We start from the raw sequence: 22,961 nt of genomic DNA, 5'->3' as shown, positions 1-22,961 counted from the left end.
AAGACAACCAATGGAGAACGACCCTGAAATGAAGCTGTTGCAATGAGCTGACACTGATTGTGAAGGAGTTCTTAGAAACAGACTCAATGAGATAAATGACACGATGTTCTTAATGAAAGAAAAGACAGGATCTCTTTAGTGAGCTAGGAAAAAATACATAGAATCTGTCAAGCCATGTGGAAAGTTTAGAACTGAAAAGTGAAGTACATTAAATTTTAAAATTCAGTAAATGGGCTTTAACAGCAGAATGGAAAAAATAGAGGAAATAGTGAACTTTAAAATACACTTATAGAAACGATTTGATCTAAAGAACAAAAAGAAAAAAGATTTCAAAATGTTACCAAAGCCTGAGGGACGTGTGGGGCAACAGCAATGCATCAAACACAGGTGTTACTGACATTCCAGAAGGAGAAGAGAAACATTTGAAGAAACAATGGCTGACATTTCCCCAAATTTCTGGCGAAAGACAAGTCCTTCCTGATTCCTCAGGGAAGATACTTTTCCCCACTGGAGAGAGTGTGTGCGTGTGAGTGTGTGTGGGGGGCGGGCGTGCACATCTGCACACACTCACAAGCACGTCTGACTCTCTGTAACCCCCCTGGACTGTAGCTTGCCAGGGTCCTCTTTCCATGGAATTTTTCAGGCAAGAATACTGGAGTGGGTAGCCATTTCCTCCATACTCCAGAGGATCTTTCCAACCCAGGGATCAAAGCCCCATCTCCGGCATTGGCAGTGGATTCTTTACTACTGAGCCACCTGGGAAGCCCTCCTCACGGGATTATTGCTTCCTATTTCAACTTAACAAATAATCGTATAGGGTCAACTATATGGCAGATGCTCTTCTAAGACATAACAATGTTTAACCCTGACAACAACCTTGAGAAGCAAGTACAACTCTTCTCAACTTACAGATGGGGAAACTGAGACTCAGAGAGCCTAGGTTGCCTGTCCACAGCCACAGAGGCAGTCTGGCCCCAGGATGCTAGCTCTCATCCACCACCTTAGCTGGCTGAGTCACGGAAAAAGGAATTCCTGCATTTTGACCTTGGTCCTGAAGGGAGGGCGGGAAAGAGGGAGGAGGTCCTCCCACCCGCCTCCAGGCCCCCAGAGCTTGACTGGGAGGAGAGACTGGGGAGCTGCAACTGCTCCCCGACCCAGTGCAGTTCCCTCTCTGCTCTGCAAGAGTGGGTTGGACAGGTAGGGAGTCACAGATCCGGCCCAGGGCCGCCGAGGGGACCGGATGCCATCGGGTCAACTCCCCTGCACCCCACGCCTTCTCAGGCCCCAACATGCGTGGCTCCTCCTGCCTGTGGTGCTGGCTGGGCTGCTCTGCGCTCTTCCCTGATATTTAACGGATCCACAGCGTTGGGGGAATCGCACTTAAATAAGTGATGAGTTCTCACAGCCTGCTCCTGTGCTTGTCCCCTGGAGAATTTTCCATTTTGTTTATTTAAAGGGTGATTCCCTTTCATGTTCCTGAATCAAAGATGGCACTGCAGACAGACCATTAACAAAGCAGACCCTCTGGGCTGTTTTTTCAGGAGGAGGATTGCGGGGTAGGGACACAGCTCAGGTCTCCTACTCCCCCACAGATGGGACTGGGGCTGGGCTGGGAGGATCCTAACAAATGATCTTAAAATGCAGACTCTGATTCATCACCTGTGGAGCCAGGCCTGAGAGTCTGCACTTCTAGCAAACTCCGAGTGGTGCTGATGTTCCAAGCATTGGTCTCAGGTGCATCCCAAGGCCCTGGATTAACCTGGCTGAACCTGGGGATGGCATAACCATCGCAACGGCGGTCATGGTACTGCTGTGAATAGTCAGTATTTCCTGAGCGTGTGCTATATGCCATGTCACCCCCGACTACAGAAGAGGAATCTATCCATAGTTGCAGAAGGATCTTCCTGACTTCCCTCAAAGAGTCTGCCAGTCACAGGGAAGGAGGAAACTGGATACTGGAAGATCAACATTTTCTAAGCGATATATGTTGCTGCCCCATTTTACAGATGGGATAACTGAGGTCCTAGCAAGCAGCAGGGCCAGGATTCCAGCCGAGGTGTGCTCTGGCCTTGAAGACAAAGGCATTTTGTACACGGCTTCTCATAGGAGAGGCAGACAGGCCATGCATTCCAGACAGGACCAGACAAGCCAGTCCCCGAGACGCAGGGCTGAATCCCAGACCTTTCCCCTCCATTCTGATCCAGACGATTCACCAGACAAAACCGGTGAACTTCATGGACAGGTTTCCAGGTTTGCTCATCCTGGCCTCCTCTTGTCTTACCCGCCGAGCCTGAGACAAGAGAACGCCCCGCCTTCTCAGCCCAAGGAAAGGTAGTGGACGCCCAGAGTAGCCGGCAGGAGGAAAACAGGATCCCAGATGGCTGAGCTCTCTGCGTTTATAGACCAGGAAACAGAGGCCAAGAGAGGGAAGGAGAATCCCTTACAGATCTGACCAGCGGGCAGGGCGGGCCTCATGGGTCAGTGACCTGAGCTTAGGGGCCCTGCTCCTAGGTCAGTGCTTTGCTGTCTCCATCTTAGAATTCTTAACAATTAATCACCAAGAGGCCTGCATTTTCATCTCACTCTGGGCCCTGCAGATTACATCACCCTGCGGGTGGGAGAGAGGTCTTGCTGGAGCCAGACCCTCTTTCAGAGCTTGTCCCCCTGGCGTGGTCACTGAGCAGCGCTGAGCGGGACAGAACTGCACGCGACGGGCAGGCCAGTCCCTGCATCGCCATCAATGGAGGTCTTCGGAGAGTCAAGGAGTGAGGAGGGACCTTTTGAGTGTCGGAGAGGTGACACCCCAGAATGGTGCCTCAGGGGGGCCTAACAGCTTGGCCAAGGCTGGGGAGGCGGCAAGAGAGGCCAGCTGTCTTCCGGGCCTCAGTCTCTCCAAGGAAACCATCAGCAACACCACCTAACGTCCGAGGGCTGGGCGGATGCAGGGCGCTCAGCTGTGCCAGCCAGTCCCGGGGTCCCGTGCAATGAGAGCCAAGCTCTTCACTTGGCTCTTTTTGGAAATGGCCACAGGAGAGGAGAGAGCCAAGTGGAGCTGATTCAGAAGCCTGGCCCGGAAGCCCTAGCTCAGAGGGGAGGCCTGGGGAGGGACTCAGCCATTCATTGCTCTGGGGCCACTGTCCCCGAGGAGACAGGTGCTGGCATCGGGTGGAGCTTCGGGAGGAATGTAAAGCCCGGGGCAGGCTGGGCCGGGAGAGACTTCATCGGGTCCAGCACATGTCAGGAAGATGGTGGGGGCGGGAGGGGAGAGCATTCCAGAGCTCCAGAGCCTGGAGGCTAACACAGGGGTCTGAGCCCCTGGGGGCGGGTCCCCAGGGTTTTCCAATGAGTCTGGAAAAAGGAAGTGTTCAGTCCACTGGGGTGACCTCTTGACCCTGAAGCCCTGCTCTGTTCGGGCCTCCTGGGGCCCAACTGACAGGGTCAAGTGCTGGCTGGGGCCCAGGGCCCCAGGGGAATCTCCACAAGGCCGTCCAGTCCATGAACATTGCCAGGATGAGCTTCTCAAATTTTTGGAATCGATTCTACTGGCCTGTTTTGTGGTCAAGAGTGTGGTCGAGAGGGCGCTCTGAGGGTTAAATGTATTAATACACCCGGGACCCTCAGAACGGAACCTGGTGGGGGCGGCTTTCTATCCATCGTGGCTATCACCAGTCTCAGGGCTTCCAAATGCACTTTCCCATCTCTGCAGTCAGGATGCATCTTCCTGCAGACAGAACGGCCGCATCTTCTCTTTCTCAGCGGCGCATAAAATAATGATGTGTCTTACGAGTGATGCTCCAGGTTCGACCAAATAGAGGCGGTGACAGTGACAACTGTGGTGACCGACGTCCTGACCGTGTTTATTCAGCCCCACCTCCCTCCGTGTGAGCTGAGGTCTGGGGTGCTCGCGTGCCCTTTTCCGTGTGGGAACGCAGGGAGATCCTAGGTGGCTGGAGAAGGCAGGAGCTTGGGGTCCCCAGGGGAGGCCGGTCTTGGGGGTGAACACAAAAGTCAGGGGCAGAGGCTGTGACAGGCTGGCAGAGTCCATGGCAGGCAGGTCAAGGGCAGTGTGGGTGGGCAAGGGTGGGCCCCGGTTCCCGAATCCATTCAGTGGGGAAAGGATGCTTCCTCACTGCTTGTTGAGAGGACCGGTCCATCCATATTTGGGTCACGGCAAAGGCTCAGTCCGTGGAACCTCTTGTTATCACACACTGACTCCGAAAGCGAACTGCCTGGGAGATAAGCCACTGCGTGTCTGAGGCTGAGAGCTGGGGTGGCAGAGGACTGCCCAGGCTGAATGTCTGGGGAAAGGGGCTCTAAGAGCTGATGCTCAACCCTGTAAAGGGCTATTTAGACCCACTGCACCCCAGGAGACCCTGGGGCTTAGGGGAGCCAACATGAGAGGTGATGCCCCTTCCAAATGCACGCCCCAGGGGCTGACTGTTGACCTCCCCCTTCCCCTGGCAGAAGCCCTGGCCACGGTGGTGCTGTCTGCACCCAGACCCCCTGAACCCAGCCCGTTCTGCAGCCCGCCCTCCCTCCCTCCCTCCTAAGACCCAATCCAGCCAATGTGAGCATCCCCGCAGCTCAGGTGGAGCTGAGAAAGAGGATCCAGAGGAATCACGGTCCTGTCAGAGGCTGGCTTCTCAGTTAGGGTGGCCAAAGTGCTAACACCAGCCACAGAGTAAAGCCTGCAAAGGGCACCTGAAATCCCAACTGCCCAAGCCCCGGGGTTGAGCACACCTCACTGAGTCCCCTGGCCTCATGTCCTCCTCTGTGGAATTGGTTAGCCCTTGGTAATCTGACCTGAGAGGCTCTCTGAGCTGCCCGAGAGCTGTCATTCATCTGCTGCCCCTTAGGGAGGCTCCGGGACTTAGGGCCAGAGGAGGGATCGGGGAGGAAGACACACTCTCCCAAACGCACGTGCTCATCACAGGGCTGGACAGACAAGACAGGCACGGCCCGAGTTTCCTGCTCCCCTCCTGAAGCTTGCGGAGCTTCCAAGGCTGCCAGAGAGACAGCTGAGGGTGAGCACCCGGAGGGCGGCGCCGCGGCAGGAAGCCCCTCAAGAATGTGGCCAAGCAGAGCCTGACCTCAGTGGTTAAGCCACCTCGAAGGCGTGCGTTTGCTCCCTGTTAACGGCTGCTGGGCAATGACAGGAGTGAAGACAAAGCCCCGTGGAGGGTCTCATCGGCGCAACGGGTCAAGAGAGAGGATCCAGGCTGGAAAAACAGTGAGACTGTGCATTTGAAGACAACCTGATGGAATCGACGGAAAAGCTGCTCGATTCGATCACTCAGTCTGGTCACGTCTCAGATCCGAGTCAAAATCCACTGTGTGCCTATATCCTCCAGACAAACCACTGGGAGTCAAAAGCTTAAAAAGCACTGACCATGGCATACAAAACATGAAACTCTTAGGGACACATCTGACAGACGATGGACAAAACCTGGACTGTGAGACTCACATGTGGCTGGGAAGAAACCAAAGAGCCAAACGATGGAGGGCGGCCCATGCTCGTGGGCCGGAAAACTCAAAGCAGTCAGATACTGACACCCTTGAACTGGGTCTCTCTTATCGATGCAATTCCAACTGGAAGTCCCACCAGGATTTTAAAAAATCTGATTCCAAAATTCACAGGTAACATTAAGCAAAATATAAAATGTACATGGCGATGGAAAGGATCGAGAAGGGCCAAAACAACTCTGAAAAAGAACAAAGTTAGCGTTCACTGACGCTACCTGCTTTCAGGGCTTATTACGAAGCAGCAGTAACCAAGCCCATGTGCTGCTGGGATAAAGGCAGACAGACACGAAGCAGAACGGGGCCCAGAAACAGACCCACACCGACAGGGACAAATGATTTTCAAAGGCACAGATAATTCAGTGGCAAAAGGAAAGTTTTCGAAAAACAAGGCTACAACAATTGGATATCCATTCGAAAAAAAGGAAAAGACAAAGATCTATACAGCGGGCAGAGAGGGTGGCCAAGGGCACAAGGAAACTTGGAGGTCACGCGGTGATGCTTTTAGGCTTTCTACATGTGTCGAGAACGATCAAGCCGTACCCTCTAAATAGGCACAGTTTACTATGCCAAAACAAAAACAAACACTCGAAGCTCCCTCCCACCCTACAAGTCCTCAGCTTCAAGGTCACCTCCTCCAGGAAGCCTCCGCCAGGGCAGGATTCTCAGCTTCATGCCTCTGCACACCCCGACCACCTACTTCCCACCTGCACTAGCGTCCTTCACACTGGTCTCTATGGCGACCGCAGGCTCCATGCCCACACGTGACGATGAACAACTTGAGAGCCAGGACCTGCCTTCACGTGTGCTGGACCCCAGGTCCTAGGCTGGGCTCGCGGGAGGTGCTGAGAAAGCACTCCAAGCGCGAGAGAGGCTTTGCTGTCCGTGACACACGCCGGTTACGTTGGCGCTTCCAGCACAAGTTACTTGAGCCAGTGATGACGTCACCCCGTCCTTCCTCTCCCTGGAAGGAGGCCTCTGGGCTGGGTTTTTTTTTTTCTTTTTTTAAAAGAAGGACGTTGGGAGCAAGAGCTTCTGCTGGTGAGAAAAGAAGGAAGGAAGGAGAGGAGGTTCCCGCCTCCCACATGCCGCACGAACTTCACAGGTCCTGCTAAGGGAGCTTCACCACCTGCCTCTGCGGGGGAAGCAGGCAGAGCCCATCAGAGCAAACGCGGCTCTGCAAGGCCACCGGTGTGGCACCCCGGCTCCTCACACCTTCAGGTTAGTCCTTCTAAAGTGTGGTCCCCGGAGCAGCGGCCAGCACCTGGGAACCTGCGAGAAGCTCACGTGCCTGGGCCCCAACCTAGATCAGACGCTCTGGGGGGCAAAGCCAGGAGATGGGCCTCTGAGTGACCCCCCCCAGGGGGATGCCATCAGGCTCAGGGGAGAGCCCACTGCTCCAGGCCACTCTCTCACCTCCAACAATGACGCAGGTGACCCCTGGGGCCCAGGGTGCGCTCCTGAGGGTCCAGGTGCAAGGCACCACCCCCCTCCAGGCTTGGGTCAGCCTTTCTTCCATCCCCAGGTGTCCTAGGGCCTGGCACTGCGGAGGGGCCACTCCCGTGGCCCCATCTGAGCGTCAGCATCTCAGGGGCGCATCTTTGCTTCAGCTGGGACCCCAGGCTGGGCCCAGAATCCCTCCCACAGCGGAGGCACAGGAGACGTGGAGCCAGGGGCCTGCTCCCGGCACCCCGTGGCTGGACATTCCAAGTTCCTGGACAGACAAAGGGTCCTCACATCGCAGGCGAGGTGGCCAGCACGGGGGCATGGACAATGAGCCTGTGTTTCTCCCCCACTCCTTCCTGCAGCCGCTCTCAGCCCAGGCTCTGCGAGGGAGGCTGAACTATCAAACGCACAGCGGTGCACCCGACGGGCCCCCAGTGCCGCTGCCCAGCGCCCAGGCTGAGGTCGGGGGCCCCCTTATCACACCCTCCCTCCCTCCCCAGGGCTGAACAATGCTCCTTTCTCCTGAAGGCTTCCAGCCTCTTCTGAGCTCTTCATCCGCCGAGGCCTCAGGAGAAAGGGATTCAGTGCCAACACCTCTCTCCTCCCCAACGTCCAGCCTCTGTCTTCCTGGGGCGGGGAGCACAGGCCGCGGCCGGAGCTCCCCAGGCCGCCGGAGCCACAGCCAGAAGCACCTCGTCTCGCCCGTGCAGATCTCTCTTCATTACTGCAATCACATCAGCAGTGACAGCGGCGTATTTACTGCTGCCCCGACGACAGCCATTTGTCACCTGGTGATGCTCACCCTGGTAATGAGCTTGGGGCAAAGCTAATGAGAGGCACTCCCCCCGACCCTCCTGGGCAGCTCTGGCCCCGAACCGGCCTGCCCGCTGGCCCACCCCTCCTGCCTACAGCCGCTCCACCAGGGCAGGGAGATGGGCTTCCAAACGGGGAGGCCCAGGCCCACTGGGCTGAACCCACTGGAAGCCGGGCCAAGTCAGCGAGCACCCGCCAGAAGGGGAGACTTCAAGGTCGATGGAGCCCAGCACGGTCTCAGGGCAGGAGTCCTTCCTTCAGTCCAGGGCAGGGAGGGCCAAAGAGCCATGATGGGGAAGGCTGGCTGTCCCCAGGGGAGCCCGGGCCCAGGAGTGCGTGGCTGCTCTGTGTTCTGCACCCAGAAGCCCAAGGGCCTCACCAGGAACCAAGGAGGGGAGTGACTGAAGCGAATCTAGAACATTTAGGGCTGCAGGGGCCGGGCGTGGAGTGCTGCTGGGATGCAGGTTACATTGTTGCTGTTGAATCGCCAGTCCTGTCCGATTCTTTGTGACCCCACGGACTGCAGCACGCCAGGCCTCCCTGTCCCTCACCCTCTCCTGAAGTTTGCCCACGTTCACGTCCACTGCATCGGTGATGCCATCAAGACGTATATCGCCCTAAGGCCCTGCATTTAAAAACAATTTCCTTTATTTATTTGTGCCCGCGCTGGGTCTTCATCGCTCTTGGTTTGGGCCTCCTCTAGCTGCGACGAGCGGGGCCTTCACTGCGGTGCTCGAGCTTCTCGCCGCGGGGACTTCTCCTGTTGGGGAGCACGGCCTCTGGGCTTGCAGGCTTCGAGCCTGTGCACACAGGCTCAGCAGTGGCAGCTCGCAGGCTCAGTCGCCGTGGCACACGGGTTGCATTGCCCCTGGCATGTGAGATCGTCCCAGACCGGAGATTGAAACCGTGGCCCCTGCGTTGATAGGCAGAGTCTTAACCACCAGGTCATCAGGGAACTCTGCCAAGGCCCTGCTTTGCCAGAGGACCATTTCTGGTCACCTCGGCTCTCCTGGAAGGTGTATGTGTGTGAATAAGAAAGAGCCCTGGGGACATGGTTACTGCAGCCCAGCGCCTCTCACTGGGAGAGTCTCCCGGCCTTCACTTAATACCCTGCTCCCAGTTACATGGTGGAGCTGATGTCTGACGCGTACAGTGGCTCGTCCACTGAAAATTAAAGGGGGAGGTGCCGGAGGGCCCAGGGAGAGGCCAGGAAACAGGCCCCTGATGGTAGGGAAGCGAAGGGAGGACCCAGCAAACACCAAGCACCCAGACAGCTGAGTCCTCTAGGGACCCAGGAGGCACCAGACCAGTCACAGTGGATGGCTATGGTGGCCCAGGGGCGATTACGTCCAGAGTATAACTCTCTTAGGAGGTGGGTATGTGTTGATAGATACAACATTACGGAAACACTTCCACACAAATGGTTGAAATACATATGTGAAAGGCATCTTGGACTCTTACAGATAACATGGCCCAAGAGATCATCTCATTCACATTTTTCAAAGCCAAGTCTGAACTTCTATCCCCGGAGGTTCCAGGAAGCTGGGGGCAGACGAACCACATCTTCCAGCAACATCAATGGGCTTTAAAATACCCTTTGTGTGTTAAAATAGAATTCAGAGAGACTGAGAAATGGAATGCAAAATCTCAGGTATTAAAATAGGAAAAGGGGGAAAACGTGGTGTGGCCGGCCCCAAGGCACGCGTCCACTCTCCTCCACCCCTAGAGCCCTTCACCTGAGAGCTTGGAAGCGCTGTTCCTTTGCCCCCATGCTTTCCCACGGAGGGCCCGGGGAGCCCCGAGGGACCCAGCGAGAATGAACCCTGGCCTCCGAGGCTGCGCGGCGTCACAAGCCTTCTCTGTCTCTCTGCCCTCAGTCACCCCTGCTTCCATGGTGAACGTCATAAATGGCGAAGAATAATTTATGTCTAACACCCCTCGCTCCTTGTTGATGAAGGGTTATTATCTAAACTCAAGGAGTTTATAATTAAAGAAATCAGTCACACACACACACGAAGAGATAATTCAGAGTCTACAAGACCAAGTGTCAAAAGAGACACCAGGCCGCCGGCATCGAGTGGCTCAGGGGCGTTTGGGAAGACGTATTCCAGCCATGGGGCCCGGGGGCGGGGGGGGGGCGGCAGGGGGAGGAGGGAAGGGCGCTGATGGCCTGGGGGGCAGGGTCAGGGAGAGGGGAGACTGGAGCTGTGAACAGGGCAGACTGAGGCGGGCTTGGCGGGGGTACCCAGTGGAGGAAGCCACCAGGGCAAAGGTCCATCAGCAGGGTGTGGGGGAGGAGAGACGCAAGAGGTCCCAGCCTTCCGATCCTACTGCGAAGACCCCCATGGGATGCGGCTTCCCTATCCGGTGGTTAAGACTTGGCCTCCTAGTGCAGGAGGTGTGGATTCGATCCCCAGTCCGGGAGCTGAGATCCCACACTCCTCGTGGTCAAACAAACCAAAGCAAAACATAAAAAACAGAAGCGATATTGTAACACATTCAGTGAAGACTTTAAAAATGGTCCACGTAGAAAAATCTCAAAAACAAACCAAAAAAACCCAATGGGAGAGCCGATGGGGCCTCCAGAAAGAGGTCTGAGTTTCTCCGAGAGAGGCAAGGCCATGCCAGCCTGCACCCGGTGCGCTGGCCGAGCACCCACCCGAGCCGGGGCAGAGCCTGGGTTCACACAAGACGGCTCCCTAATCCCCAAGCAGAGCAGCTTGGCAAGAGAGTCCCGAACGTGGATGTCTCAACAGGGTCAAAAGCTGTGACCTAAGAGGCAGTTAGTTGGCCTGGCCTCGCTGTCTCTTTCGGACAAGTCAAGGGACCTTGGAAGTGGCTCCACGTTCTGAACTTGCTAGCAAGGTGAGTAACCGAATACTTTCTGGCCCACACCCTTCGTAGGCTGGGATAAAGAGGAAAACGAGATGCCCGTGAACATCGCCCGCAGACACTGAGTTTCCAGGAAAGGATCCCGTAAAGATATCCACCTCAAGAGCCGATAACAGCTCCATGTCTGGGTCCCCTGTGGTGTGTCTGCATTTTATGCTGGAGGCAGGGAATGTCTCAGCCAAAGAAACAGATCCCTAATAGTGGAAGCTGAGATGCTAGCTGGCAGGTCTGTGAAAGATAAAGGGAACAGACGTATCTGGTGACAGGGCACATGACAGATTGTAGCCCCGAAGCTGACTCTGTTTCCTTGACACCAAGATGCCAATAATGACGCCGATGTACAACTTACTCAGAGTTTACCATACATGGAGCTCTGTCCTAAGAGCTTAGCGTATCTCATTAAACCCTGTTACAACCCAGTGAGCTTAGGACAGCTGTATCTCCATTTGACAGATGGAAAAACTGAGGCCCAGGGAGGCTGTGTACCTTATCCAGGGTCACCCAGGCAGTAAATGACGGGGAAATGAATTCAGGGAGTCTTCGATGTCTCAGGCCCCTTATGGGCCCACACTATCCCATCTGGACCCCCTGGAGGCACATTCTGAATCGCCCCTTGTGGTTCGAAGCAGGAAACCGGACACCTGGACCAGACTCAGAACTGGCTTACCTTACCCGGGGACAAGCCCAGGCAGGCAGGTGCCACGGCTCAGATCTGGGCAACACGGCCCCCTCCCACAGAGGAATCTGGGTGTGGGGGATCCGGGGTCTTGGCTCCAGCAGGCCCCTGGGCGTCTCCGTGTCCACCCCAGAAGCTGAAGTTCCCGAATGGGATGCACTGTGGCCAGTAATACTTCCTCCTCTTCGGATTATCACATCATCAAAATTTCATCACCCCTCTGGGTCACTAATAGCTTCCTAAATGGATCAAACTTTAATTGCTTCTCTCCTCCACTCCCATTCAGCTTAGAAGACTCTGTGAAGCTCAGCCACGGGGCAGCCAGTCATGAATACCGCCCAAGTACCCCTCAGGAGACTCCCCCAACATCTCCAGGTCCTCCCACCCTCCCAGGAGGGAGGCCAGGGAAAAGCAGGAGAGGAGGCGAGGAAGGAAGGGGCTGCCCTCCTGGAGGCTCATGTTCTGTCAGCTGACGGAACCAGGGCAGAGGTGAGAGCCAGGAGGGTCAGGAGCAGGAGGAGGAACTCCCAGGGCGATTTCCAAACTCCAAGCCCACCCCGGGAGCAGACCCTACCTGCCAGCAGCACCACAGGCCTGGCACCTCTCATCGGGAAGACGTCAGTGAAGGAGACTGTGGAGGCACAGGCCAGCCCAGGCAGTGGAAAGACGCCCCGCAGAGCCCCAGGTTCAAATCCCGACTCCCCAGCTATGGGACCTTGGGCAGGTAACCGCTGGGAAACTCAGTTTACCCACACAGTGGAGGTGAAGGAGGGCAGAGGCAGGCCAGGATTGGAACGCACCTGGTGTGATTGGGCACATGATTGGGCACGTGTGAGCTGGCTTCCCCTCTGGGCAGCCCCAGGACGGGGCGTGCTCAGGGTCTCAGGCGTGTCTGTCTCTTTGCGACCCCATGGACTGCAACCCGCCAGGCTCCTCTGTCCATGGGATTTCCCAGGCAAGAATACTGGAGTGGGGCGCCACTTCCTATGCCAGGGGATCTTCCCCATCCAGGGACTGAATCCACGTCCCCTGCGTTGGCAGGCGGGCTCTTTACCACTGCGCCACGTCCCGCCTAGGATGGGAAGGAGCAGCCAAGTCGCGCTACTCTGGGGAAGAAGCAAGCAAGAGGAAGACATGGGAGAAACACGGGGAAAAGACATCATCGAGCGGGGACCTGGAAACAAAGTGCAACCTGAGATCCAACCTGAAGACCCTTCGGCAGGGCAAACGCAGAAGTGCAAACACAGGTAAATTAGCTTATTAAGTGCCTGTGATGTGTCAGGCTCCATGCTGTGTCATCTCATTTACTTCTCCTTGTATTACAAACAAGCCAACGGGGCCTGAGCGTCTAAGTGATGGAACGCAAAGTGGCAGAGACTAACCCAAAGTGACAGAGCTGGAACCCAGGTTGGCCCAGTTCCAAGCCACTGGCCACTCTACATGCCACCTCTCAACAGCATAAGAAAAAAAAAAAAACTCAAAAGGCAGGGAAGAAACAGCACTGGCTAGGGGCAGCTCAGGGGGGCGCCTGAGGGATGGCCCTGTCTTGGGTTAAGTGACTGTTCTGTATGAAATGCCCTTCTAGAGACCAGTGTCGCCCCCGCGGTTGTGAGGAAGGCTCGGCATCACCAGTGCACACAGAGATGCTCTTTTTCCAGCACAGGGAAGCCTGCACTCCCCCAGCTCCCTTGCCTGGAAAGGACCACTGGGTGGGGACCACGTGATCAGCTCTGGCCAATGAGCTGCAAGGGGAAGTGAGCCCGACTAGAGCATTTAATTGCAGATGCAAGACTTCCCCTCTCATGTATTTCAAAAGGTGCCTCCACGCCTGGATGGGCATTACCCAAGCCTCCTACCAGTCCTGCCAATATCCTCCCTATAGAAAGATGGAGTTTGGATGACATGGATTCAGCAAGGACCCAAACCAGAGGACAGGATGCTACAGGCAGTTTTACCTGCAGGGCCAGAGGTGGGAAAAGCTGGGAAGAGGGGCGAGGAAGTCTGAGCATGGGCACCTGGCTCAAGAGAAACAATATTCTCGATGGACATGTGCACACTGCTATATCTAAAGTGGATAACTGGGACCTCCCTACTGGTCCAGTGGTTAAGAATCCGCCTTCTTAGGCAGGGGAGGCAGCTTTGATTCCTGGTCAGGGAACTAAGATCCCACATGCCTCACAGCCAAAAAACCAGAACATTAAGAAAAACAAAAAACCCAGAAGCAATATTGTAACAAATTCAAGAAAGACTTTAAAACAAAGAAAAAGGATAATCAACAAGGACCGACTATATAGCACAGGGAACTCTGCTCAATATTAGGTAACAACCTAAATGGGAAAAGAATTTGAAAAAGAATCAGTTCAGTTCAGTTCAGTTCAGTCGCTCAGTCGTGTCCGACTCTCCGTGACCCCATGAATCACAGCACGCCAGGCCTCCCTGTCCATCACCAACTCCCGGAGTTCACCCAAACTCATGTCCACAGAGTCGGTGATGCCATCCAGCCATCTCATTCTCCGTCATCCCCTTCTCCTCCCGCCCCCAACCTTTCCCATAGATACACGTATATGTGTAACTGCGCACCTGAAACTCTGTACCCCTGGCTCAGGGAACCGGATGAGACCAGCTGGGCAGCCCCTGCCTCGCTTCGCCCCGGGACCCTGAGCAGCTCAGCCTCGCTCACCAGCCCCGCCCCCCACCCCCAGTGGACAGGAGTGGGTGGGAGGCTGAGGAAAGGCTGGGATGGCTCAGCAACCAGGCTCATTTTCCTTTCCATTACAGGCTGCGGGGCCGCCGCTGGCCCACTTGTTGCTATTGGCATCCCAAGGCCTCAAATTTACGATGACTCATCCCCCCAGCCTCAGGGCCGTCTGCGGCAACATGCTCCAGGCGGGGCCAGGGTGGAAATCCCACAGGCAGCACCCTAACACCCAGCATCAATTTCAGCTCAGTTTTCCAACTCCCTAAGGGCCCCGGAGTCAGAGGGAGTGGGGAGGAGGGGCAGGAAAGGGGAGGTTCCAGTCAATCAGAGGATCCCTTCAAAGGCTAGGAAAACCAGCCCCAGGAAGGCTCACCAACACAAAGCACAGCTGTCTAACAACCTGCTTGTTCTGTAATGTAGTGAGTCCCCCGTTGCCAGGGGTATGCAAGTAGAGATCACATGGCCACTTGCCCCAGGCTTGTGGACACGGTGGGGTCAGCCCTGGAAGGTTTTTCGTGTTTCAAGCCAAACAAACTGATCCACGTAAGTCCCAAGGACGAAGAACAAGTTCACTCTCTGTTTCTGCTTTGCTTACAGCCCAACTGTGTTCTGTGGTACAAGATCGAATGCATACCAATACGCAGCTTAACACATTATTTTAAAGTCGGCCCTTTAGGCACTGTTTAAACAGAGAACTGCTGTAAAGGACTTGGCCTCTTTCCCAGCCTCCTTTCTTGATGGAACAAGGTTGCGGGCCCCTACTTTGGCCTTCCAGCAGAGGACATAAAGGAGAGGCGGTCGATAAATATTTGCTGTACAAATGCTGAAAGGGAGCGTTTCGGAGGCAGGTATCAGGCTGCCAGCATGACTCAGTTCTCTGGGTGGGGGTCCTGAGTTTGTCCATCCCAGGAGGGGGCAAGGCTTCTCTGGCCAAGACAAAGCACCAAACTGTGTCGCTCATCGAACCGCAGCCAGAAATGTTCCAAAGTGCCCAGCCGAAGCCCGGGGCTCAGAGGGCGAGGGGTTTGCGGGGCGGAGAGCCGCCTTTCTGGCCCTGGGAGAAGGGAAGGAGGGGAACACCCCCCACACACCCTGGCCGTGGGCCTCCTGACACGCGTCAGCTGAGCCCCAGGCAAGCACGCCACTCGGCCTCGTGGTAATTAGTAAGGAGCCCTGATCAATAAGTTATTTTTTGCTGTCAGTAATTAATAATTACAGCTTAGCCACACCATGTAATTAAACTTTCATCCCGTTCCCCTGAGTGCTGTTGGGCTTTCATTGTGATTACCTCCGAGCACTAAACTTTCTCCCTCCAGAGCCTCCAGGAGCCTCCAGGGCTGCTGGACCTCCTGGTCCTCCCACTGCCTGGTTCCCTCAGCTCAGACTCCCCTCCGTGAACCTTCTGGGCCGGCTGGCTGGGCTGCAGCTTCCAGCCTCCGGGCCTCCCCGGAATGTTCCAGTAGCAGTGGTCAAGTCTTCGAGGCACATGAGACACCTTGCCAGGCGCTTAAGATGCACCCACCCTCCAATGCAAGAGCCTGGGAGTCCAGACCAGCACTGCTAGAGGGCCGCTTTGAGTCACGGTGATGTGGCCACAGAGCAAAGTCAAGGAAGGGTCTTGGGTGAGGGAAAGGCATTCAAGGCCTTTTCAGTGGGTGGCCAGGAACCCACTCCTCGTGGTCCCTTGCTGCTGCTGCTGCTGCTAAGTCACTTCAGTCGTGTCCGACTCTGTGCGACCCCATAGACGGCAGCCCACCATCCCTGGGATTCTCCAGGCAAGAACACTGGAGTGGGTTGCCACTGCCTTCTCCACGTGTCCCTTGGCGTAGAGTAAAAACAATCATGATAACAACAATAACAATCACCCTTTACTAAGCACCTTCTAGGGCTTTCCAGGTGACTCAGTGGTAAAGAACCCATCTCTAACACAGGAGATGTGGGTTCAATCCCTGGGTCAGGAAGAAATGGCAACCCACTCCAGTATTCTTGCCTGGAGAATCCCGTGGACAGAGGAACCTGGCCAGCCGCGGACCGTGGGGTCGCAAGAGAGACGGACTCAACTGAGGGACTAAACAGCAACAAGCACCTTCTATGTACCAGGCTCCTGCTGGGCGGCCCCTGGATTCCTGGTTCCCTATTATGGACTCAGCTCTTTTTACACATCACAACACCTAGTTTGGGAAATACACGGGACCCTTGTGACACTGAGTTTCAGGGGAAATGGTCAAATGGTAGCTTTCAGGATAAACAGGTAACGAACGTTGCCAGGACCTGAAGAAAACAACTAGGCTCAGTGGAGGTAAAGTCCGGCACTGGCCAGTGTGAGGTTTGTCCCCAGAGAGGAAGACTGCTTGGTTCCCCTCTCTGTATCATGACTGAAAGATGGAGTCCATGGGCTCAAAAGTGACAGACAGGGCCAGAGGCTTTTGATGTACTTAGTCGCTCAGTCGTGTCTGAGTCTCTGCAACTCCATGGACTACAGCCCGCCAGGCTCCTCTTTCCATGGGAATTCTCCAGGCAACTAACCCCAAAGGGTTAACGGCATGGAGAAGAGAGGCAAAGGAGAAACTCCACTCTGAACGCCAGAGCAGGTAAGAAGCTGGAGCTCCATGCCCGACCCTCCTAACCCGACACACGAGGCCACAGAGCCCCCAGACCTGGGCCGAGACCAGGTTTCCCCACAATGCCCTGCCCCCCAGGAGACAGACGGAAGCAGAGGACCCGATGGAGGCTGGAAACACTCTCTGGGAGCCAGAGAGCACGAACGGCGCAGCGGGGGGCCTGGGCAGCCACACTCAGGCGGGCAGCAAACAGAAGTGGGAGAGGGAGTGAATCAATCAGAGGGACCTTTACTGCTTCTGACGGGTGAGCCCCTCCCATCGGAAGCACAGGACACAAGGCGGCCTGGCCTTCAGCAGGGCGGATGCAAGGGCGCTTGGCCTTAGGTGGGGCTGGGCCAGGTGTGGAGGTGGGACGTGGAAACGATTCAGTGACATGCAAGGAGAGGTTTCAAGTGCCCTGGGGACTCCTGACAAGCCGGGTCCTGGGTGGGACAAGAACGAGCGAGCCAGCTGCCCAGGGACAGCATGGGGTTACTGAAGTCTGTGCAGTAATTAAGTTGGAAGCATCCAGACAGAGTCCTCCCTGTGTCCTGGCTTTCAGCTAGCAACCCCATCGGCATCTCAGAGCAGAGCTGGGACATGTCCTAGGGCACACTGACCTGTTCCTGTTCTGTCAGCCTCACCATCCTCCCCGGGGCCCTCAGAGAAAGGACCCTGTCCTAGGGTCCACCTCAGCTGCAGATGGTCTTCATTGAAGGGGTAGAGGGGTTTAGAACTCACCTGGTCTGGGTTCTGACTCCTGCCCCCAGTAGCTTGAGACGAGTCACCTAAGGTCCCAGACCTCAGTCTTCCCATCTGTTAAATGGCTACTAGAACAAGACGACCTCTGAAGTCCCTGCCTGCTGGAAGATTTTACGATGATCGTAAAAATAATAACAACTTTTATTACCTTACATTTGCAGGGCCCCATTACAAAATTTCTAAGTGCTTTAACATAAATTACGCTGTAAAATCCTCCCCTCACCCCTGTGAGTGAAGGCTGATTATTTTTAATCTCTTTGATCTCAGCTCTCTGGAGCGCCTGACGCTGGGGGAATGGGGGTCCCTTCTTCCCTGCCGTTCTGGGACCCCAGAGATGGGGTGGGGCCCTTTCGAGGCTGGAGCCTTAGCAGACCGGAGCACCCCCTTCCCCGCCCTGTACCCCCAGCGGCGGGTCCAGATCCCCTCGCGAGCCTGGACGAGGCCAGGCCAAGCCCGGGGAGGGAGTCGTGAGCTCAGTCCAGGCTTCCTCTCTCTCCGCCCCCAGCAGGCGCCGCTCGGACACCGCGGGCACCGCGGTCTGGATCCGCCAACACCAAAGGCAAGAAGCACTGGCGCAGCCGCCCTGCCCCGCGGGGCCCTGCGGGAGGGCTCGGGGTGTCTGGGTACCCGCCCTCCGGAGCGGGCAGGGTGGATCACGCCTCCTCCTTGGCCCTGACAACCCCACCCCCAAAGCCGCCGGCCCTTCTCCACCCGGAGGCCGCTCCCGGCAGCTACAGGTCGGAGCTGCGGCTGCAGACACAACCGGGCGGCAGAGGCAGGATGCTGAGTGTGTGTCTGGGGAGGGCGGGTGGGGAGACGGCCTCAGACCGCCCAGGGCACCGCCCCCCGGTGGGTCCCGCGCTGAGCTCGCGACCTCGGCTCCGCCGCGCACCCCGAAGCAGCCCCGGCCCCGGCGGCCGGCGAGGCAGCCGGGCGCGGGCTCCGGGTCGTGCAGGCCCCACAACTGCCTTCCCGCGGAGTCCAAGCCGGCACCCCGCACTCTGCTCCGGCTCTTTTCAGCGCCCTGCCGCCTCCCTCTCTTGCCCTGGGGTGGCCAGCGCGTGCCCGGCGGGGCCTTGCCTGTTCCCGCGGACTCCGAGCCGGGGCCCAGGAGCCGCCTGAGCCGCTGGGTGCCGCCGGGCGCTGAGCACCCCAAGGAAGGGCCGCTCCTCGCACGCCAGCCCGAGGGCGCTCGCAGCGAGCGGGGGAGGGGGCAGCGACCCCCACCCACTCCTCTAGGGCTCTTCTCAGCCTCCACGGGCGACGCCTCCTTGCACGGACCCCCACCTCCCCGCATTCGGAAGCCACAAGTCTCAACAAGACGGCCCCAAGCCCCGAAAAAGAGCCCCCAAACTCGGGGAACGGACCCTGAAACTCCCGGGAGAGGGCTCTGCCCCGGGCTCCCGCCCCCCGCCCCCTCTCCCTCACCCGACGTGGGGGTGACTCCCCATACCTTGGGCTCCGGTCGCGCGGATCCGGTGCAGGGCCAGCAGCGTCCAGATGAGCAGTTCCCACATGGTGACCAGCCTTGTTTTCGGAGGGGGTCTCTTCCGTACTGTTTTATAATCCTGGTGGGGTTCGGTCCCCCGCGGCTCCGACCCGGAGCGGTATCCACCCGGGAGGGGCGTTGCTGGCAACCCCGACCGTTCCTCCTCTTCTTCAGTCCAAGTCCGATCCCCGGTGGCGCGCCGGGAAGGCGAGGGTCGAGCAAGGAGACGGAGGAGAGGCCGCTCTCGGTCTGGGGGCGCCTCCCCTCTGAGCACCCCAACTCCGACTTCTCCTCCCGCGCAGGGCTGCCTCGGCGATCCGGCCGAGTCGCGGGCCGGTCTCCGGAATAAACCGACAACTTCGGGAAACTTCCTCCGGTGGCCACGTTGCCCGCCCCCCGCCCCCTCCCCGCCCCCTGGTTGGGTGCTCGGCGCGGACGCAGTCACCGCCGATCCGGGCGCCGGGCCCCCGGGGCCGGGCGGGAGGCGAGCGCGGCGGTGGACGCGGCTGCGGGGATTCTTTCAGGGGCGCGGGGTTCGGGGGGCGCAGTGAGCGTAGCGGTCCGAACCTCCCTGGAGCTGAAGTTTTCTTCTCTCTAACTTTGCAGCCGGCATCTGGCGGGGCCGAGCCTCCCTTCTTGGCTCCACCGCCCCGGGGTCCAGTCCGGGGACTCTCGGTCCCTCCCGGGGACGCTCGGCCCGGGCGCGCCCTCGGCTCCGCGCCCAGCGGGCTAGCAAACTTTGCGGGTCCCGCGGCCCGGCGCGCCACGCCGCGCGCCCATGTGCGCGCCGGCTGCGGGGCGGCGGGGACGGCTGCTGGGCTCGGCGATCCCGGCTGGTGGCCGGCGCCCGGGCGCGGAGGCTCCTGCCGGCCCGAGGCTGGAGCTCGGCGGCTCTGCCCTCCGCCGCGCCCCGGCCGGAGCTCTCGGCGAGACGCGCGGAGAGCCCGGCGGGCGGCCCCGGCTGCGGGGGCGCGGCGCCTCCTCGGACGCCCGGCGCGCGCCGACCGCCCTGGCCGGAGGAGCAGCGGCCGCCGCCGCGCCCGCCCCAGCGCCTCGGCCGCGCCGCCGCCGCCGCCCGCCTCGGCCGCTCGCTGGCCGAACCCGCCGCCCTCGGCTTCCCGGGCTCGGCGTCCGGAGAGCCGCTCCTGCCTGCGCTGAGAGGGAGCTGCGGGGGCAGCGCGAGCCGGGGACGAGCGCGGCGGAGGCGGAGGCGGAGACGCGGCGAGGGGGGCCGAGCGCTACCCCGTGGCCGCGACTGGAGAGCAGCCTGCGCGCGGGGAGGGGGGCGGAGGCGGCGGCCCCGAACCAGGCCCGGGAGCGAGCCCCGCGGAAACGCGAGCCGTTTGCGCGGCCGCGGGCGCCCAGCGTCTCCGGGACCCGCCGGAGGGCAGCAGTGGAACCCTGGAACCTTAGCCGGGCGGGATGCGCCCAGAGCCCCTGGGGTCTCTTGCCCAGCCTTCCCTTCCAGCCTCGAACCGATACCCCCATCACAGAGGCCTCATTCGACCTCTGTCCCCAGCCGGGAACCCCGACACCCTTCCCGGACGTTGAGTAACACGGGTGGAGGGGGAGCCGGGAACGGGGGTTCGGTCAACTGGTTGATTTCAGTTTCCCCTTCCCAGATCAGGCTTTCAAAAGTCTGGAAGCGCTCAGGGCAGAGAGCAAGACGAAAGAGAGGCAGGGGACTTACAGATGGCCCAGAAAGTGAAGTTGGTGCCAAGGCGTATGCATCCTTTGTTTCTTCTTAAAAAAATTTTTTTTTCCTTTTGAGCTCTTCTTGCAAAGAGTAGAAGAACGGTAAATTAGAGAAGAAGCTATAAAAAGGAAGCTCGGAGGTTTCCTTCCTGATGGACCAGAGAAGTCTGCTGAACTCAGGAACTGAGCCCAGCATTCCTGAGGCAGACGCCCAGCATGGGATTCCAGGACTCTGTTACACAGTACTGGGTACTAGACAGCCTTGCTTCCAGGGACCCCTTCCTCCATGAAAACACCCAACTGTGTATGTTGAATATATTAATATTACCTATTGAGACCGTTTTCTTCAACCTGAAAGTTCATCGATTGCTCCTGATTTTAAAGGAAGGAAAACCTTGCCCTGTCCTGCTGCTGGTGCTGCTCCGGCGGGCCACGTGGCGTCTCCCTGTCCCCTTGATGTTTCCGCTGAGAGCAAAGAGCCCCTGAGATTCCACCTGCCGGCACCGCGCTTTTGTCCTCTCTCTCCCTGGCGGCCCTTTCCACCCCAGAGGGCATCCTTTCTGATTGCTGTGGAGCAGACACAGCCCTGCCAAGCTTTTATCACTTCTATATTCCCGTCTCACCTGCCTCGGAAAAAGAACCCTGGGCCTCCTCTGAAAGCGGCTGAGAAGCCAGCCTGCCTTACCGATGTGCTTCCATCACCTGATCAAACAATGTTTCGTGACTTTCCGCCCCCCATGGAAACCTGTGCTTCATCCCAGGCTGAAGTCCTTCTGACTGGCTGATGAGTAAAGTGGGGGAAGCTTCAAGGGGCAGTTGGCCTAGGTATGGCCAGCCCTCCTTCATCTCACTGGCTGCATCGTTGCTGGCTGCTTGGGGATGACCGGCTTGGGCCTCACACTCTGCCTGCGCTCACCGCCCTGTCCCGGGGCTCAGGCCCTTCCCAGACCTCGGAGGCACGGTGCTATTACACTCTCTGCTCACAGAGGGGGCCTGAGAGCCGGATTTGCAGGAACCTCTGCTTCTCAGTCAGCAAAGGACCCACAGAAAGGCTGCATCTCCATTCTCTGAGACTGGGCGCTCCTATCCACCCAAGCGGCCACCTTCCTCGTGTCCAGTCCCAGACTTCGGCTGCCAGGAGTCTGAACCGGATGCTCCTAGGAGCTCCGAACAGTGTTTATTTGGCAAAAGAGACATGGTCGCACAACTGTGTGTAGCCCCATGCACCTTCTTCTGGGACTTTAATCCCCACAGGCCAGGGCTGGGCACCACCCGCTGGCGGCTGGTGGTGGAGGAGGCATCCTTCTGTGTCGGAAGCCCCCAGGCTTGCCTGCTCGTTAGAGAGTGAAGAGGACGGTACCTTCCGGCAAACCTTTGTCTCCGTCCGTCTGAGGCTATCTCCTGCCTCCGCCTGTATGCACACAGACAGGAAGGGAACTGCTTTTGCTTCTGAGAGTTTCCCTGGCCCAGGAGGAGGCTGAGCAGGGAGCCTGCCGTGGTGAGAGGGGCCAGTTACAGAGAAGGTCACTTGCAGACACCGTGACCTCATTCTTGCCAGCAGCGGTGTAATTAGAGGTTGCCAGCGGTGCAGTTACAGTGGGGACCCCATCAGGAGGGGCCGTGTGGCTGTCCCAGGCTCTCCTCTGCCTCCCTGGCCCCTTTTGAGTCTGTGGGTACAGCTGTGGGAAAGCTCGGCGGCACAGGGTCCGGGGCTTTCCCCTCATTTATATCCGACCTCCCTACATTCCCAGAGCAGGCAGGCCCGCAGAAGGCTCTTTCTTGGCGACGCTGTCCCCATCCGTCCAGTCTGTAAACTTGAGGTGGCGGGTGGTCACAGCCACTGACATGAGCGCAATTCATTTCAAACCAGAAGGAGACGCCGGGATCATCCCGCTGCCCCCGCCCCTCTCCCACTCCAGCTGGATGCTGTGCATTTAAAACGTCATCCTTCTTGTAGAAAAACCTTTGAGAGGGCCCCAAACAGGACCACGCTTTCTTAGCCTCCCATCCCACACATCCCAGCCCGTGCGAGAGCATTACTGCAGAACTTGTCCAAGGAGCCTTCGGTGTGGGAGGTGAATTACACCATGTGCCAGCCAAGAGCGGGGAGTCCAAGCCCTGGATGGTCAGGTGGAGCTGTTCAATCTCAAGGAAGGCTAAGATCCTCCCCACCACCCCTCAGCCTCCAGCCCGTCTTCTGCCCCATCTTACTCACAGAAACCAAAGGGTAGGCTGGGTCAGCTCTTCAGTACGATTATTATAGTTTTTTTTCCTATTTCCTATTATCTCAAGTGTATCAACCATGAGAACAGAGTGTTCTTTTGCAGGGCCGGGCGAATCCTCCACCCGCAGGGACCAGGCGGGAGGCAG

At 57.9% G+C, this 22,961-nt stretch overlaps 1 protein-coding gene across 2 annotated transcripts in view; it reads right to left on the bottom strand.

Moving 5' to 3' along the window:
* SDK2 (sidekick cell adhesion molecule 2) overlaps positions 1-19,456 on the bottom strand; it is a 256,319-nt gene extending 236,863 nt beyond the window's left edge. For both annotated transcript variants that reach the window (XM_055408686.2, XM_055408687.2), the window contains exon 1: positions 18,861-19,456. In XM_055408686.2, the coding sequence (XP_055264661.2) occupies positions 18,861-18,924 (64 nt within the window). In that variant the 5' untranslated portion in view covers positions 18,925-19,456. The remainder of the gene's footprint in view (positions 1-18,860) is intronic.
* Between the last annotated feature and the right edge of the window lie 3,505 nt (positions 19,457-22,961).

This window comes from Moschus berezovskii, chromosome 20 (genome assembly GCF_049115385.1).
Source record: "Moschus berezovskii isolate FMDL1 chromosome 20, NW_MosBer_1.0, whole genome shotgun sequence".
Taxonomy (NCBI): Eukaryota; Metazoa; Chordata; class Mammalia; order Artiodactyla; family Moschidae; genus Moschus; species Moschus berezovskii.
This window is presented reverse-complemented; position numbering and strand designations above follow the sequence as displayed.